This window comes from Humulus lupulus, chromosome 1 (genome assembly GCF_963169125.1).
Source record: "Humulus lupulus chromosome 1, drHumLupu1.1, whole genome shotgun sequence".
NCBI lineage: Eukaryota > Viridiplantae > Streptophyta > Magnoliopsida > Rosales > Cannabaceae > Humulus > Humulus lupulus.
The window spans coordinates 31,619,541-31,636,863 of record NC_084793.1 but is presented as its reverse complement, the minus strand read 5'-3'; the positions used below and the strand labels follow the sequence as shown (position 1 = coordinate 31,636,863).

At 35.9% G+C, this 17,323-nt stretch overlaps 1 protein-coding gene across 1 annotated transcript; it reads left to right on the top strand.

Moving 5' to 3' along the window:
• The first annotated feature begins 672 nt into the window (after positions 1-672).
• On the top strand, positions 673-2,965 carry LOC133790454 (ADP-ribosylation factor-like). The gene is made up of 7 exons (XM_062228105.1): positions 673-826; positions 1,286-1,434; positions 1,759-1,829; positions 2,152-2,271; positions 2,365-2,483; positions 2,572-2,653; positions 2,761-2,965. Exons 2-7 carry the CDS (start codon positions 1,287-1,289, stop codon positions 2,764-2,766), a joined length of 546 nt encoding a protein of 181 aa, XP_062084089.1. The 5' UTR covers positions 673-826; position 1,286; the 3' UTR covers positions 2,767-2,965.
• The last annotated feature ends 14,358 nt before the right edge of the window (positions 2,966-17,323 follow it).

Below are 17,323 nucleotides of genomic sequence, written 5' to 3'. Positions count from 1 at the left end.
GTAATTCGTTTTGTTATACTTTAATGCCAAAATAAAATTTTTGTTGGCGAAAATTAAATAAAATAATTTATTTACCTCAAAAAATATAATTAACAAATTATTGGAATGCTAATTAAAGAAAAAATAATTTAAAATTTAACTTAAAAAAGCTAAGAATTTTAAGTTGAATTTTTAAATTCTTAGTTTTTAAAATTCATCTTGGTGTTTGTTTTAATTCATCTTATTTTTTTAAAATTTATATTAAAAAAATATATTAAATTCTTAATTTTTTTTAAGATGAATTTTTAGTTGTTCTTGTTTTAATTGATATTTTAATCATTTATAAATTAGATTTTAGTAATTTTATATAGGCATTTAAGTGTAGTAAAAAGAATTATACCACAATTTTTTTTTATGTCTATTCCCATTTCATATGTGTATTAATTAGGATATTCAATAAATAATTGTTACCAAATAATACGGGGTAAATGAGAACTTCTTGTAAAAGGGCAAGATGGTTATTTGTCCTAAGATGTAAAAAAAAAAAATTGTTTTATAATCATTCAATGTGAATGAATGACAGTCTAAAATTAATCTCGAAGAAGCAGGCCATAGTTCTTTATGACGGCGTTACTAACGGTCGTTAAAAAAGTGAGGATGTAATCATGTAAAAAGAAGGAGAGAAACGGCGTTAAGTTGTCTCTAAATAGAATAAAAAAGAATAATTCTAGTCTCTCTGGCGCTTGAAAGACAGCTCCTTTTTCTTCTTCGTTTATAGAGAGAGGAAATCAAGGACAAAAGACGATCTCCATTGCCACAAACCTCTCTCTATCTTCTCTCTTCTCAGGTAAGTGCTTCTCTCTCTCATTTGATCTGCTCACATTTCGATTGATCAAAACTGGTTTCAATTCTCAACTTTCGATCTCTTGAAATTGAAGTAACTGTAGGTGCGATCTGATTACAAGAACTTCTAATGGCCTTGCAATTGGTCCGATCTACATCTAGATCTTGAATTTTGCTGATTTATTACTCGTTTCAGATTTATATAATATTGATTTGATGCAATATGTGCTTATTTGGTTGCTTGATCTAAGATTCAGCTAGCTTTTTGGTTCATGATTTTGTTTCTTCGTATATGTGTTGGTTCATATCGATCCTTTTATTGTTATTCACAATTGACGATAGTATTTACGAATCTTAGGAAGAAAGAAAAGTCTGGTAGATTTGATGATCATATAGACGGCATTTGTGACCTTGGAAATTGAGATAATTACCGCATTTAATGTATTGGGTATTTGGATTTCAGAATGGGGCTGTCTTTCACCAAGCTCTTCAGCCGGCTTTTTGCCAAGAAAGAGATGCGTATACTTATGGTGGGTCTCGATGCTGCTGGTAAGACGACTATTTTATACAAGCTCAAGCTCGGCGAGATTGTCACCACCATTCCAACCATCGGTAAATTCTTTATCTTTGTATCAATCTACTGAAAGAGATGCTTATACTTACGGTGGGTCTCTATGTCTATGAATTGAGAAAGGATGTTGTTATTGTTTTTTCAAAATAGACTTGGGATAGGATAATACAGTGTTCACTATTCCAATTCGTTGGGTCTTAATTTGAGTAGCCATTAATCCGTATTCTCCTGAATTATTGCCAATTAAATTAGCTTGAGAAGTAGAAATGATATGTTCTTCAACCCCATCATATAAGTTGTTCTCATTTCTACGTTTTATCATTTTCCTTTTGGTAATGGCAACTGATTCTGCTCTATTTGGTTAGGATTTAACGTGGAGACTGTGGAGTACAAAAACATTAGCTTTACCGTCTGGGATGTTGGGGGCCAAGACAAGGTTTGTCACAAGATCTAGTTAATTACAGATATTCATTTGATTCTTCTAGTCACGCTGATGATTGTAAACAGATGCTTTTTTTTTTCTTTTTAATTTGGTCATTTTTCTTGTTAAGTAGTTATTTTGCTCAACTGTTTTGTGGATAATCTATGGGACCGGTTAGGTTGATTTTCACTTCCTTTGGTATCAAAGGCGCGACTGTGTGGTGCCTGCTGCTAGTTGAAGAACATTTTTCTTCTTTTTCTTTAAACGAGAGCTTTCTAGTTATACATATTACAGAATAAGTTGTCTGAATAAATTTTAAAATATATTATATTTCCAGATCCGACCTTTGTGGAGACATTATTTCCAGAACACACAGGGATTAATCTTTGTTGTTGATAGCAATGACAGAGACCGTGTGGTTGAAGCCAGGGATGAGTTGCACAGAATGTTGAATGAGGTAAATATATATGTCACTTCTGGATATTTTAACCTTATTCGTTCCCAAATGAAAAGCTGCTTACTAAAGAATTCATTGATGCTATATTGATAGGATGAGCTCAGGGATGCAGTGCTGCTAGTATTTGCAAACAAACAAGATCTTCCTAATGCCATGAATGCAGCTGAGATTACTGATAAGCTTGGTCTCCATTCGCTTCGTCAACGTCACTGGTAAAACTGCTTGATCAATTGATTATAGCTAACTATTTTTCTCCCTCCCTATGGTGGATGTGACTAACCACGCAAGAATACATTGCAGGTATATCCAGAGCACATGTGCAACCTCAGGTGAAGGGTTGTACGAGGGACTTGACTGGCTTTCAAACAACATTGCCAACAAGGTTCTGTTCCTAGTCATTTTTGTTGTTCTTTTTAGGTTACTATTTTCTTAAAAGTTGTTGCTCTATTGATTATTTTCCTCTGATGTGTTGTTTAAACGTATATGCAGGCTTAGGTGGTTGTTTAATTCGCAATTTTGTGTTGGCTGAAGAACAAGAAAGGATGATGATACAGTTTGTTGTGTTTGTTATTGTTTTAGATTTGGTATGTTGTTAAATTGTTTTGTTGTACCGTGTTTCTGCGTTCTCTTGCAAACGCTGACGTTTTGTTACTAAATAGTGTTCCACAATAATTCATAAATTTCCTCCTCGAAAGATTCCTTCCATTATAATAACATTTTACTTGGTTGATATCTTTTAAACTATAGTTTGAAGAGATTAATAGAAGAAACTCATCCCATTCAATTCAGTGCCAAATTTGTTCCAGCAATGTTTGCATAGATTCCTTAAGACATGAGGTCAGTGTAATATGCCTAAAGCTCTGTTCGAGGGGGTGAATATGATATGAATCCCCAAAAGGCTAGCTGCCAAAAATGGCCATTTCCTCTGACCAGTTTAATAAGCTATTTGGCTTGTTTTATTTTAGTACTAATGTCACTTTTCTATCTTAATTTGGCCAAACATATCGTCAGAAGTTTTCCATTCACAAGGTAAGTCACTTGACTCTCGTGATATAATGTCGTATTAATGGAGGAAGCTGACGTGTTTCATCTCGTGTGAAAAAAGACGTGACATACATTCCTTTATGAATTAAATCACAAATGGTTCTTTTTTAATATACTACAGTTATTTAATTATAAATCTGTTAATTTAAAAAAAAACAAGATGTAGTATTATATAAAGATTTATTAGCTTTATCTTGCGGTTTTAGAGTATTATTGCCTAGGCTAGAAAAACTATCGGACCGACTCTTGTCTTACAAAAAAAAAAACTGAATTATAATCAACAATATATCAACACTTATTTTAAATATGTTGCTATAAATTATTTTAAAGAATTTAAACACTATTATTATAAGGAAACATTTTTACAATTATTATTAGTAGCTTATATATTTTTTTAACCATCTTCAAAGTAATACTTATCTTTTTGTAACGAAAACAACTTTTACCTAACAATATCTTTTATTATTCTTTAGTTATAATTGTATCTATGAATTGAGAAGAAGAATGAAATTAACAACAAATCAATAGCCTCTCTTTTTAATTAGTTAATTAAGCTATTTTTGAGGCATGAACAAGTACAAAAATGTTATCTTCTCCCACTTGGTGGGCTGCACAACCTTTCTTCAACTCCATGTTCATTTATAAAACTCTTAATTTATTGGTACAACTAATGTTAAAATCCATCTTGTTCATCTTCAAATGGCCTCACATATTCCCAATATACAACACACCTCTTTCATTTATAAGATTTGGCTGGACGGTGACTTCATGAGATCTCCCCTACCTACAAACTTCTTCATATTAATTTATTTAAAAATATTTACATAATAAATAACGTCTTAAAAGATAACTATACATGTAAATGATTTTATGTCTTCTCTGATGCTCCTTAAATGTTCTGTTCTCTGTTTTTTAAACAACAATGATCTTTTCTCATTCACCCCAATGTCTTTATTCACTATGGTGTGAAATATGAGACCAAGTTGTTCGAGGAAATGTCTGTGAGAAGATTTCTACTTTTCAACTTCTATCCTATACATGGTTGTGGCTGATATAGTAAAAAAGATTACAAGTAATTACGTGATAATGATAACTGCCTTATCTTTTAGTTTCATTTTTATGATATTTTGATTTGACATTATTTATGAGAAAAATATCAGTATGACTTGTCTGATTTGCCCGAATACTTGACCGGCCCCTATATTTTGTTAAATGACATTTCAACCATTGTATTTTACAAAATAGATCAAAATACTTTAGATTTAAATTTGATCAAAATATTTTTTAATATGATCATAATACCCCTGAATTTTATCAATTAATGAATTAATTAAAAATAAATATCAAATAAAAAATTATATAAATTGTTTTTAAAATAAAAAATAATAAAAAAACCTTTTTATTAATTAAAAAACATAAATATTTTTAATTCAAAAATAAAATTAAGATATAAATTTAAAAAAAAAAAATTAAGATCTAAATAAAACTTGTTTTTGAGTTCATCGTGAAATCCAAATTCAAAATCCAAGTTCAAAATAAAAAATTAAAACAAAATTGTTAAGTTCATCTTTGAAGCCCATATTCAAAATCAAGATTCAAGACTCATAATCAAAGCAAAACATGTTTTTGAGTTCCTCATTAAAACCATATTCAAAACTCTTAATCAAAATCAAAATATATTCTTTAGTTCATAATCCAAATTCAAGCATCAATATAATACTCTTTATCCAAAATTCAAGCCTTGAAAAATAGTACAACCTAGATCAACAATAATGACTAATAAATCCAACAAATTCAAAATGATAATCTCACAATCAAAATATGAACATTGACAAAAATTTCTAAATCTGTAAAATTTAAAATTGGCAAATTTTATAGAAATATCTTTTTATTTAAAAGATAATTTTTAAATTCCTATTATTGTGATTTTTGAAATAAAGGTCTTGAATTAATTTGTAAGGATTTCATATAATTCCTTATTTAGCTTGATTTTATCACAATATATTTATAAATGGAAGTTATATCATGGTTATATAAAGAAAAATATTTTGAGCTCACTCAAAATCATTTTTGGAATATTTATCTTTTATTTTTTGTGCTGCACAAGGTAATAAACTTTAGGAAATTAACACTTTGAAGTAATTAATTGTTATTTCTCTCTTGAGAAATTTGATCTGACACATGTATTAGTTGTCCCTACCAAATTCGTATCTGTCGGATCAGAATCACCAAAAAATGGAAAATCTTCATTAATCAAGAATATTTTCAAATATTCTTGCTTTTATTAGGAGATTCTTTCTCAGTCATTCTGAGCACGAAATGGACTCTATAAATAGACTTGTAAGGCCTTGAGAAAATGTGAACTCTTTGGTGCATAGTTTGTGAGTGAATTGTAATATTTGTGAAAGTTCCTTGTTTTTATTCAAGATCATAATATTCACGTGATCTTGTAGTAAAATGAGTGTTTAGTTTTGTGGTGAGTTTAAACCACTTTCATGAGTGAATACATGTTGTAATTTGAACACATTTTTATAGTCTTCGAGAGAGGTTTTTTACAAGCCTTGTGTTGGGAGGATGCAAGCACTCGCTGGCCATTGAAGTGAGTTCAAGTGGTTGAGCGTTTCAATCAGAATCAGATTAGTGAAGAGAAGTACAACAAAGTCTTGGCAAATCTCAAGAGGGAGTCTTGTTTTGTTTAAGTTGATATTTTGTACTTGTGATTTTTTATTAATTGGCATTATTCTCTGGGCGTGGTCCCAAAGAGTAGGTTATCCAAAAGGGTTTCTGAACCTTGTAAAAATTCGTTGTGTTCTTTATTGTTTTTGCACTGTATTTTTATTGTGTTTAGTTTCTGTTATGACAAGTTTAGATTCTGTAACGCCCTAGATAACCAAAGTCATTACACTGTGTGTTAATAAAGGTGCAAGACTTGCTAACCAAGTCATTTAGTTGAAAATGTGTCGCTAAACCATTATTGAGCTAGGGTTAAAAGATTTAGGTCATAAAAGATGAATTTTCATTTAAATAAGCATTTGATACACGAGATCCCAAAAACAGGGTTAAATAACAATTTACAAAATTTTTAGAGGTTATAAACAACCACAAGCCAATCTAATGGAAAAATTGATACTTTAGGGTCTCCTGTCCCTGTATCATCCCTCGGCCGTGGCGGTCGAGCAGTCGGCTATGTACATTCCGCCCCCAGAGCTCTCCAAACCAGGGTTGATCCAGCTTACCCTTGCCTTTACCTGCACCACGTAGCACCTGTGAGCCAAGACGCATCAAGAAAACCATATAACAGAGCATAATCAATAGCCAAATAATTCACAAACCATCAATCAAATACTCAGCAGACCACATAGTTAACATAATCAGTGATCTCAATCTGCAAACCAATAATCAATCATCCAGGTAATAAACATGCCATGATCGTCAGATTAATAACAGTAAATATATCATTCAATATCCAAGGTCAACACCCTTAGGCCGCACCCTCTGTTTACCCCACTGACTCCAGCTTGCTTAGGCCGAGCTCAGTGATTATATAATTAAGCTCAGCTACCAGTGGCCGAGTAGCGTCCTTGTGCGCCAATATTAATTCTGGCACTCTTAGGCTGTTTATCTCATGTCCCTATGGCATAATACCATCATATGACATTATATTCAAGTATAGGGAACTCTTAGTCCCAACATAACCACATATACCTTTGTTTCCGAGCGGAGAAGGTGAACTGAGTTCGAGCACAATCCCTAGCCTCGAGCCTTGGCGACAAACCTAGTCACAAGAGTTATCGATATCTATCAACTCCCAATCAGAAATAAAATGCTTAGATAGTAAAACTAGCCTCAAGGACCTCAATGTCCACTAAACCGAGCAGTAGAAATTGTCCCGAGCCCCTAGGTTCAAATCCCTGAGCCCTAACAACACTAAGAACACTTCCAAGCTCAAAACCCCCAGGCGGGTCGCGACTTGGCTCAGCAAGTCGCGACTTGCCCCAAGTCAGAGAGCAAGCTCTCACGCCAAAGGGGAGCGGGTCGCGACTTGGCCGAGCAAGTCGTGGCACGCCCCCAAGTCAGAGAGCTCCCATGGCCAGGAGAGCCGCACACGCCACGGCGCCCCCAGGCTGGGTCGCGGCGCACCCTGCGAACCCAGGAAAAACCTGGGTTTTCCTACTTCTTCCAGCCAAAAACTCACCAATTACCCAGAATTTTACCTAGCATCTTCTTATTAATTCAACACCAATCAAGTCACAAATTAGACCCGTATTCACCTATTTCTTCTATCCATCACTCTCAGTAGCTAACCCAGAGCTATACCTCAATTCAGAGATGGTAACCAAACAAAACCCCACTGAAATTCCTCACTAAACTCACACTCAAAACTAAGAATTCAACTTAAACTTACTTAGCAACAAAACCCAGAAATTAGAACCAAATTCTTACCTCAAGTTAGCTAACCTTTCCTCTGAATTTTTAGCTCCAACACTAGCTGAATTCTCCTTAACTTTCTATCCAATTCTCCCAAACTTCAAACCTCTTCAACAACCAAAAAGGATGAACATCAAAGTGAGTGAGAGAGAGAGAGAGAGAGAGAGAGTAAATTCTGATTTCCCTTCTTTCTTTTCTTCAATCTATAACCTTCTGCCTCATTCAAGATAAAGTTTGATTATATCCTTAGTTTAGGAAAAGACCATTTTTCCCTCCCATAATATAACTAGCATATAACTTAATCTAGGGGTATAATGGTCATTTATTCCCATTTCCCACTAATTCCTCAAGTGTTTTTAATAGTTACTACTTAAATCCCATCATCCAATTAATCACCAATTATTTATCCAATGTCTAATAATCTCCAATATATCTCCTAAATTCCCAAAAATACCCCCAACTCCCCCGAGCCGGGTATACATCCCCGCCGTGACTATTTCGCCAAACTGCTCACTAGGACCATCTCGAGCCATATGTTGCAAATATATCCACATAATAATGTGGTCTCAACAATTTATCACATATAATCACATTTATGCCCTTAATGGGCAAAAATTACAAATATGCCCCTATAATCTAAACAGGGCCTACATGCATACTAATATTCATAATCATGCATCTCACATATCCATATAATCATGTAAGCATGCTTATCACATAATCATGCATTAAATAATTTAAATCACACATAAACAAATTATGTCATCCTGACACACTAATCAAGGCTCTTAAGCCTTATTAGTAATTTTGGGTCGTTACAGATTCTGTCCCGATAAATCTGAAATATGTTTCAACATTTAATTACCATTCTGCACCTTAATTAATTCACTTGATTTAATTAATTTAGTATTTACTAAAAACGGAATTTCAAAATCCAAAACTAATATTCTTACAATAACGCAAAAAAAAGTTGAAAAAACTTTGAACCTATCAATGGCAAAAAAATATTCTAGATACTACCTGCCTGAGTTCCAAGCCACGAGCCTAGATCCAAGTCGTGGTCCCATTGCCTTCCTTTATTCAGTCATAATCTCCATCTTCCTCGCATCTTTGTGACCTTCGTGAGCCCAGATCCAAGCCCCACATCTTCAGGTTGCAGGTGACTAATGAAGAAGGAGTCGAGATCCAAGATGGAGCATAGGCGACTGACGAAGCTCATGCGGCAGGTTGTAGGTCATGGCTGACGCAAACAAGGAGGGGCAGAGGAAGAAATTAAGGCTAACTGGAATGAGAAAGAAGAGAAGAGAGGGTGTTTGAGAGGATAATTAAAATATGATTTTTTTAATTATTTTTAAATTTATATCAATTTTTTATTTAATAACTTTTAATTTTATATAATTTAATTCATTAATTAATAAAATTTAGGAATATTTTCGTTTTGTTGAAAAATATTTTGACCAAAATCAAGTCAAAAATACTATTTGGATATATTTTGCAAAACGTGGACCTGAAATATTATTTAATAAAATATAAAGGTCGATCGAGTATTAAAGCAATTCACAATAATGAAATTAATATTTTCTCATATTTATGTTGTTTTCTAATTGGGCTCTTTATTTTTTTTTTTTTTATGTATTATTACCTTTTTAAAAAAATAAATAAATGTATAAATCAATATATATATATTTTTTTGTAATATGCAACATTTCTAGAATTGTCTACAGGGGGACATACTCGTTTTTTTTAGTCGGCATATTCTTTCGTACTAATATTGAAAAGTTAGACTTGCAATCTAAATAGTGAAAAGTTATTGAAAGGGAAAAAGCATAGCATGAAAGTGAAAAAGCCACCCGAGGTAATGGGGGAATTTATTCTTCACTTATCCTTTTTACTGTTTAATATCATAGTCTCTTGGTAATATTTTTTGTTTGTTTTTCTTTTTTTGAAAACTTTATTTTATTAGGAAGTGTTTTTCAATAATTATAAATCTCATAATACTCCTTTTTTTAGGGGATCATAATACTCTTTATGGGAGCACTCTTATATTAAAAGACGCATTCAGATAATTTTATGGTTCCACTATTTCAATAGAATTAATTTAATTAAATTTTAAATGGAAGTCTTCAATCAGAGTTTAATGATCTTTTCAACAAAATTGACATTGTGTTTCATTTATATTATCTTAAAAAAATGTAATTTTATATAATATATATATATATAGTACTTTATTCTTCTTGAAGAATATCTCACCCAACGTAGAAATTTTTGTTGTCGAATCCGATTTTCTCTCAATATTTATTTTCCCTTCGTATTAACGTACGGCGGTGCCCTGATCTTTAAATATCCATGAAAAAGCTTATGTTTTCAAAAAAGAAAAAAAAAATTAATATACCAAATATTAATATACTAGTTATTTAATTCCAAGATGGACTCTCTTTTCAAAAATATATATTTTTGAATCTTATATTTGTGAAATAGTTAAAAATGATCATCTAAATTCAAATTTAGTCAAAATATTTTCAAATATAATATCGTAAAAACTGGCTAGTTAGAAATTCACATATTTTCCAAGTCGATGTCCTATGATAAAAATATTTTGACTGAATAATTCGGATCCAAAAAACTATTTTTAACCATATGACAAAATATTGAGTTCAATATATATATATATATATATATTTTGTAGTACAAAAATAAAATTTTTAAAATGTTACACCCAAATTTCGAAATCGTCATAAATGAGTCTCAAAATGTAGGCTTGTAAAGCGTAAACTCGAAGATAACAAATTAGGGCTCAACACTTGTATAAAATTTGTGTGATTCTTGACTTGTTCTTACTGGCGATCGAGCACCAGTTCAGAAGGCTCGAGCTTAAGCATTTAAGCTCAAAAAGATGAACCTTCTCCGATGCATATGGGTGTAATTCGAGTCTTCGTTGCAAGCTCGAAGATGTTGGTCTCCGAAGGTTGAGCTCGGCGGAATCACTGGCTAAGGAGGAAGCTGACCAGAATAATGAGCTCGAAGTGTTGGTCGATCTTGGAATAGTATAAACCTTGCCTTCGAGATCGACAACTCATTTTATATGCGACAATTGTTAGGAAATCCCTATTCCTTAGGGATTTATTATTATCTGATATTAAATCTCAATTATCATGCGATCTTATGTAATTAATGCATTTAATTATATTTATTTTAAATTTGAATTGTAACTTCCCGAAATAAGGGGAAGATATTTTCTTCACCAGTTTATAAATAGACTGGAGAATTTCGTTTGTAGACACGCACAATTTGGTACCGAGAACACTCTGGTAAATTTCTTTGTAAAAGTTTTGGGAGAATATCACAAATCAATAATATTGACTTGTGGACTAGATAGATTTTAACTGCTGAACCACGTAAAAATCCCATTGTTCTTCCTTATTTTCTTAATTCATTGTTTAGTGCTCTTCAGATTTAAGTTGACGAAAAATGACGTCAACGATTTGGTGCTTTCATTGAGAGTTGAACTCAAGTCGTTGGATTGTTTAGTCAGAAACCTCCTGAATTACCAATGGTCGTCGCGAATAACCCTAGTACAGGTGGGCGACCATTACCCTAAATATCTGAGGAGCAAACTCCTCGCACTGAAGATTACCCACGTTGACCTGGGAAGCAGACAATGACTGACCACGACCTAAAGGAGGGGAGTGCATCCTGTGACTCCCAGGGACCGCCTGCTCCCAGGCCTGACGAGGACCTCTACTATAATCCAGAGAGGTATATTCTAGAGAATCGCCAACTGCGTCAACAATCGGCAGAGGCTACAAGGCACAACGAAGAATTGGCCAGACAGGTGGCTGAGGTCCAGGCACCACCTCGAAGGCCAAGAGGACGTCCTCAAGGGAGCACGGTCACTAGGAGGGTTGAGTAAGAGGCCCAGCAAGCTCAGTCAAGGCCCAGGGTACACCCTGGTGATGAACGCCCTAGGAGAAATACTTGAAACAATACTACTGGTAATCCGACTATGGAAGTGTCTACAAGAACAGGGAATAATCGAGCTCCTCCAGTAGCTCGGAGTTCTAACCCTAAAGCAGTTAGGAACAACCCGGAACCTGTCCGGGCCAATTCTAGATCTTCCAAGCCCAACAATGGGAGGCCACCACCATCTCCTATAAGACATCCACCATCTCCTATAAGACACCCCTCGCCAGTCTGAGAGGCACTACGACTAGCTCCTCATAGGAACCAGGCAGGGGAGCCTGCACCACAAAGGCCTTCTCACAGTGGCAGTCGAGATGGGAATTGTCGAGCCAGACCTAGACATGGGGGCGAGAGGTAGGCGACTCGAGAACATAGGGCTGCCCAATCGTTGGGAAGCCATGTGTCGAGTTCACAAACAACTGGAGCAAGGAGGCCAGTGGAAGATCCACCTCGTAACCACCGAACCTCTCTGCCAGAGAGAAACGTTAGTTTTATAAGTGGGAGCTTGGACCACACTAGGTATGTAAGCATATATATAATACCGAACCCAAGGATACTGGGAATTAGGGAAATCATCCTGACCTTTGAGATCACCTGAACCAGAATTGGGGGCAAGCCAATCCTGCAAACCCCCGATTTGCGCGACCATTTGAACAGTCGAAAACAGCCGGCATATGGGAATCGGTATAACCCTATACCGGGACAAGGAGCTAGGGTTTTTATAAACAATAACCAGATCCCCAAGCACATGCTCAGCCTCTAGTGGACTTGGTCCAGGAGAGAATCAACCAGCTTGAACGGGCGTTCAGGCTTCTTCAGGGTGAAAGGAACAGGAACAAGGCTGATGACTTCGATAAGGAGCTCGAGCCTTTTGATCCTCATATTTCCAATACACCATTTCCTCAGGGGTTCAAGATACCCCACATAGCTCCATTTGACGGGAACTCAGATCCATACAGCCATTTGAGCACATTCAATACCATCATGTGAGCCAGCAATGTTGGTTATGAGCTTCAGTGTATGTTGTTACCAACCACTCTGGTAGGACCAGCAAAAAACTGGTTCGAAAAGTTTAGAAGACATTCGATCTCATCTTGGGATCAGTTAGCAAAGGAATTTAAGAAACAGTTCAAGGCCATGGTAGGAGTCAGGCTCGAGGCCTCGGCATTAACCAATGTCATACAACAGCAGGGAGAATCATTGAAAAGTTACCTTGCAAAGTTTAGTATAGAGATGGCATGAGCTCGCAACGTTAACGAAAGTGGCCACCTTATGGATGTAAGAGCTTGTATATTACCAGGGAGTCCCCTTTGGGATGATATGCAAAGAAAACCTATAAGGACAATGACCGAGTTCAATAAGAGGGCCCAGAGATTTGTCAATGTAGAAGAGGTAAGGTCAGCATTAAAACTGACCCTTCAGACCATAACTACAACGGCAAATGTTAACTCAGCCTCAACCTAGGCTACCCCATCGACGTCAAGACCCTCCGGAGATAACCCTTCAAAAAGAAAGAAAAATGAAGGGAATAACTCTGAGGTAGACAGGAGGAAAAAGAAGAAGGAAGACAAGTACTACTCCATTTATACGGTTTATACCGAGCTCAATGAGACTCGGGAAAATATCTTCCTCGATAATGAGAATCAGATCCCGTTCAGTTGACCTGACCCAATGCGGAATCAGAAGGTGAAGAGGGACTCCAATAAGTATTGCAGATTCCACAGGGACGTCGGACATACCACTGAGGAGTGCTGACAACTGAAAGGTGAGATCAAAGGCTTGATCCCAAGAGGATATTTCAGAAAATATGTGAGAAACTGGAATCCTAATCAAGCCTCGACAAGATAGAGGGCAACATCTACACAACCTACCCAACAGAACAACAACTCCCGAGCACGGGAGGATGATCGACCTCCCCCGATAGATGGGGAGGATGTGGTAACCATTTATGGGGGACCGCATCTCGCCAAATCAGGCAGAAATGCCCAAAAAAGATACGTAAATGAGCTCAAGACTGGGAACAGTTCTCCCTACGAGCCAGAGCCACGAGCTCTGAAGCAACAACGGGTTGAAACTCAACCCATCACTTTTACAGAAAAGGATGTATCACATGTCCAGTTTTCTCATAATGACCCCCTAGTCATCACACTTCAACTCGCGAATAGGAGGGTGCATAGAGTCCTGATAGATAACAGGAATATCCTTTATAAAGCCACTCTAGAAAAGATGGGACTCACGCTTGGAGATTTGAAAGCATGTGCAACCACGTTGTACATATTTTCAGGGGAAGGGATTGCTTGTACGGGATCCATCGAGCTCCCCGTAACCTTGAGAGACTATCAAATCTCAGTAACCAAGATGATGGAGTTTGTGGTGGTGGATACCTCATCGGCCTACAACGTATTTCTCGGGAGACCAGCCGTGATTGGGCTGGGGGAAGTGTCGTCTGTTAGGCATTTGGCCATCAAGATCCCGACGTGTAGTAGCATTGGGACACTGAAGGGAGACCAGCTCGCTGCAAATGAATGCTATAGCATTTCCATGAGAGGGAAAAGCCAAACAGGTGCACAGACACCGGTGGTTATTCGGGAAATGGACGGAACCGTCTTTGAGATAGAAGAAGAGATCGACCCTAGAGTTGAAGAAAGGACCAATCTCGAACTATTGGAGGAGCTTGAAGAAGTAAAGCTTGATGAAAAAGATACCACGAAGGTGGTAAAAATAAGAAAAAATCTTTCTGAAAGTGCAAGATAGCAATTAACTTATTTTTTTTAAAGAAATCTAGGATGTATTTGCATAGTCGCACTTGGATATGGTAGGGATTAGTCCAAGTGTTGTAAGAAATGCACTTAATATTGATAAGAGCTTCCCCCCTGAGCAACAAAAACAGAGGCTCCTGGACGACGACAGAAAGAAAGCCCTAAAAGAGGAGGACGAGAGGTTAAAAGCAAATCAGTTTATTCGAGATGCTTTCTATCCTGATTGGATAACCAATCCTGTGCTGGTCCCAAAACCCAATGGAAAATGGCGAGCCTGCATTGACTTTTCAGACATAAACAAGGCATTCCCCAAGGACTGCTTTCCCTTGCCTCGAATCGACCAGCTCGTAGATGCCACTACAGGCCACGACATCATGTCATGCATGGATGCTTATTCTAGATATAACGAGATTGCTATGCATGCACCTGACCAAGAACATACGAGCTTTGTAACCAACAAGGGATTGTACTGCTACAACGCCATGCCTTTTGGGTTCAAAAATGCTGGAGCCACATACCAAAGATTGGTAAATATGATGTTTGCTGAGCAGATAGAGAATAACATGGAAGTTTATGTGATATGTTAGTCAAATCCAAACATAACAATAACCATGTAGACGATCTCACTGAATGTTTTGCAGTGCTTCAGAAATACAATATGAGACTCAACCCACAAAAATGCTCATTCAGAGTATCTTCAGGTACGTTTCTTGGGTTCATAGTGAATGCTCGAGGTATAGATGCTAATCCCGACAAGATAAAAGCTTTAATATACATGCCTTCACCTTGAAAACATAAAGATGTCCAGAGCTTAACTGGACGAATGGAGGCCTCAAGTAGGTTTATCTCAAAATCTACAGACTGATGCCTTCCATTCTTTAATCTTTTAAGAGGGGGTAAAATTTTTGAGTGGACGGATGGGTGTGAACTCACATTTTATAATCTTAAGAAACACCTCGCCGAACCACCGATCTTGTCTAAACCTATCATAGGAGAAGTTTTGTACTTATACCTCGCCACAACCAAGCACGCCATTAGTTCAGTACTAGTACGGGAAGATAAGAAAGTACAAAAACCTGTTTACTACGTTAGTAAAAGATTACTGAGGGCAGAATCGAGATACCCATTAATGGAGAAACTGGCTTTGTACCTGATGCACACATCTCAAAATATTTGACCCTATTTCCAAGCACATCCTATTCATGTGTTAACTAACCAGCCACTGAGGCAGGTGTTGTCTAAGCTTGAAGCATCTGGAAGACTGTTGGAATGGGCTATCGAGCTCGGATAGTTCGAGATTACTTATCATCCTAGAACAATGATCAAAGGGCAGGCTTTGGCAGATTTCATTGTCGAATGCACAGGGATCTCCAAGAGGAAGTCGTAACCCCAGCCCGCGAGCTGTGGAGACTTTATGTCGACGAGTCCTCCAATGAAAATGGATCGGGGGCAGGGATCATTCTAATCACCCCAATGGGAAATCTCTTCCACTCGAAACTAAGGTTTGGCTTTGAGGCATCAAACAACGAGGCTGAGTACGAGACATTATTAGCAGGACTTAGGATAACTACTAATAAGCACTGAATTTGTCTACTTTTAATTCATTATTCTTCTATGATTATGCACTTGATTATTTATTTATATATGTTTAATTATTTTATTTTGTGTTTTTAGGATTTTCAAGACATTTGGATGAAAACGAATGAATTTGGGATGTTTTACAAGCAATGGTTAAGCTCGGAATTACAAATCTAAAACTTTACACTTGATTTTGATAATTTTCCAATACTCTTTTGGAAATATACCTAGAAATATAAGTTTTAGATATTTTTCTTAGCTTTCCATAGATTTTTGAATAGTCCAATTCTGAGTTATATTGAGAAATTTATGGTTAAAATACTTTCAGTCACTGTAGTAGAAGAAAATCGAAAAACGGGAAAATTTATACGGCCGCGGCCAGCCTTATTTCAGTCCGTGGCCTGGGGGACATAACATAGTGGCTGCGCCCAGAGCCTGATTTTCTAGAAAATACATTTTTCTAATGGTCGCGGCCGCCAAGAAACACTGGCTGCGACCGTGCGACAAGTTTTCCTTAAAATTCAAATTTTAAATGTAATTTTTTATGGGATATAAAAGGGATTAGGGTTAACTTTTATTATAACTTTGGATTGCAAATTTTAGAGGCTAGAGTAGCAGAGGAGGAGAAAAAAAATCATCATCTACATTCTTCAATCTAGTTTTTCTTTCTTCTCAAAACTCTTTTATTTTCATTGAATATTTATGTTTATGAATATGAATATGATTATGGAGTAGTTTTCTTTATAGTTGAGGGTTATTTCAAAACCCTAGACATGAGATCTTGAATGCATTGATGAATTTTATTCCTTCTATTCCCTTGTATTAAATTCCTTCTATTTTTCTAATTGAATGTTATGAATCTTGTTAGATCTTGTTAGGTGGCCAACTAATTTGGGTTTTTCATTATTCTACTATCATCTTAGGATTTCTATTCACCTAATAGTTTAGGATTCTAAGTAGAGTGATAAATTGCAATTAGATTATTGTGACGGGTATTTTGATTGTGATGAAAAATGGAACCTAGGTTAAATGAATTGCGTGTTTAATGAATTTGTTGCCTAGATTAATCCGTTTCCACAAAGTGTAATGCTTTTACTAGGTTAAATAGATCGCATGTTTAATGGGTTTATTGCTGGGTAAAAAGGGGTAACTAAGAGCGCTTACCTTTAATTAATTATAATAGGGAAACTGGGATAATTAACTGCTTAAGTGTTATTTGCGAGGTTAATAGTTTAATTGGGAATATGGAATATTATTCGTCATTGTTGATAGATTGATTATTG

What these genes read in the sequence shown, in the direction of transcription:
- LOC133790454 (XM_062228105.1), top strand. Translation starts at nt 1,287, where the DNA reads ATGGGGCTGTCTTTCACCAAGCTCTTCAGCCGGCTTTTTGCCAAGAAA. An exon ending in CACCACCATTCCAACCATCG is followed by an intron (nt 1,435 to 1,758) that starts GTAAATTCTTTA and finishes CTATTTGGTTAG; the next exon opens with GATTTAACGTGGAGACTGTG. An exon ending in TGCACAGAATGTTGAATGAG is followed by an intron (nt 2,272 to 2,364) that starts GTAAATATATAT and finishes CTATATTGATAG; the next exon opens with GATGAGCTCAGGGATGCAGT.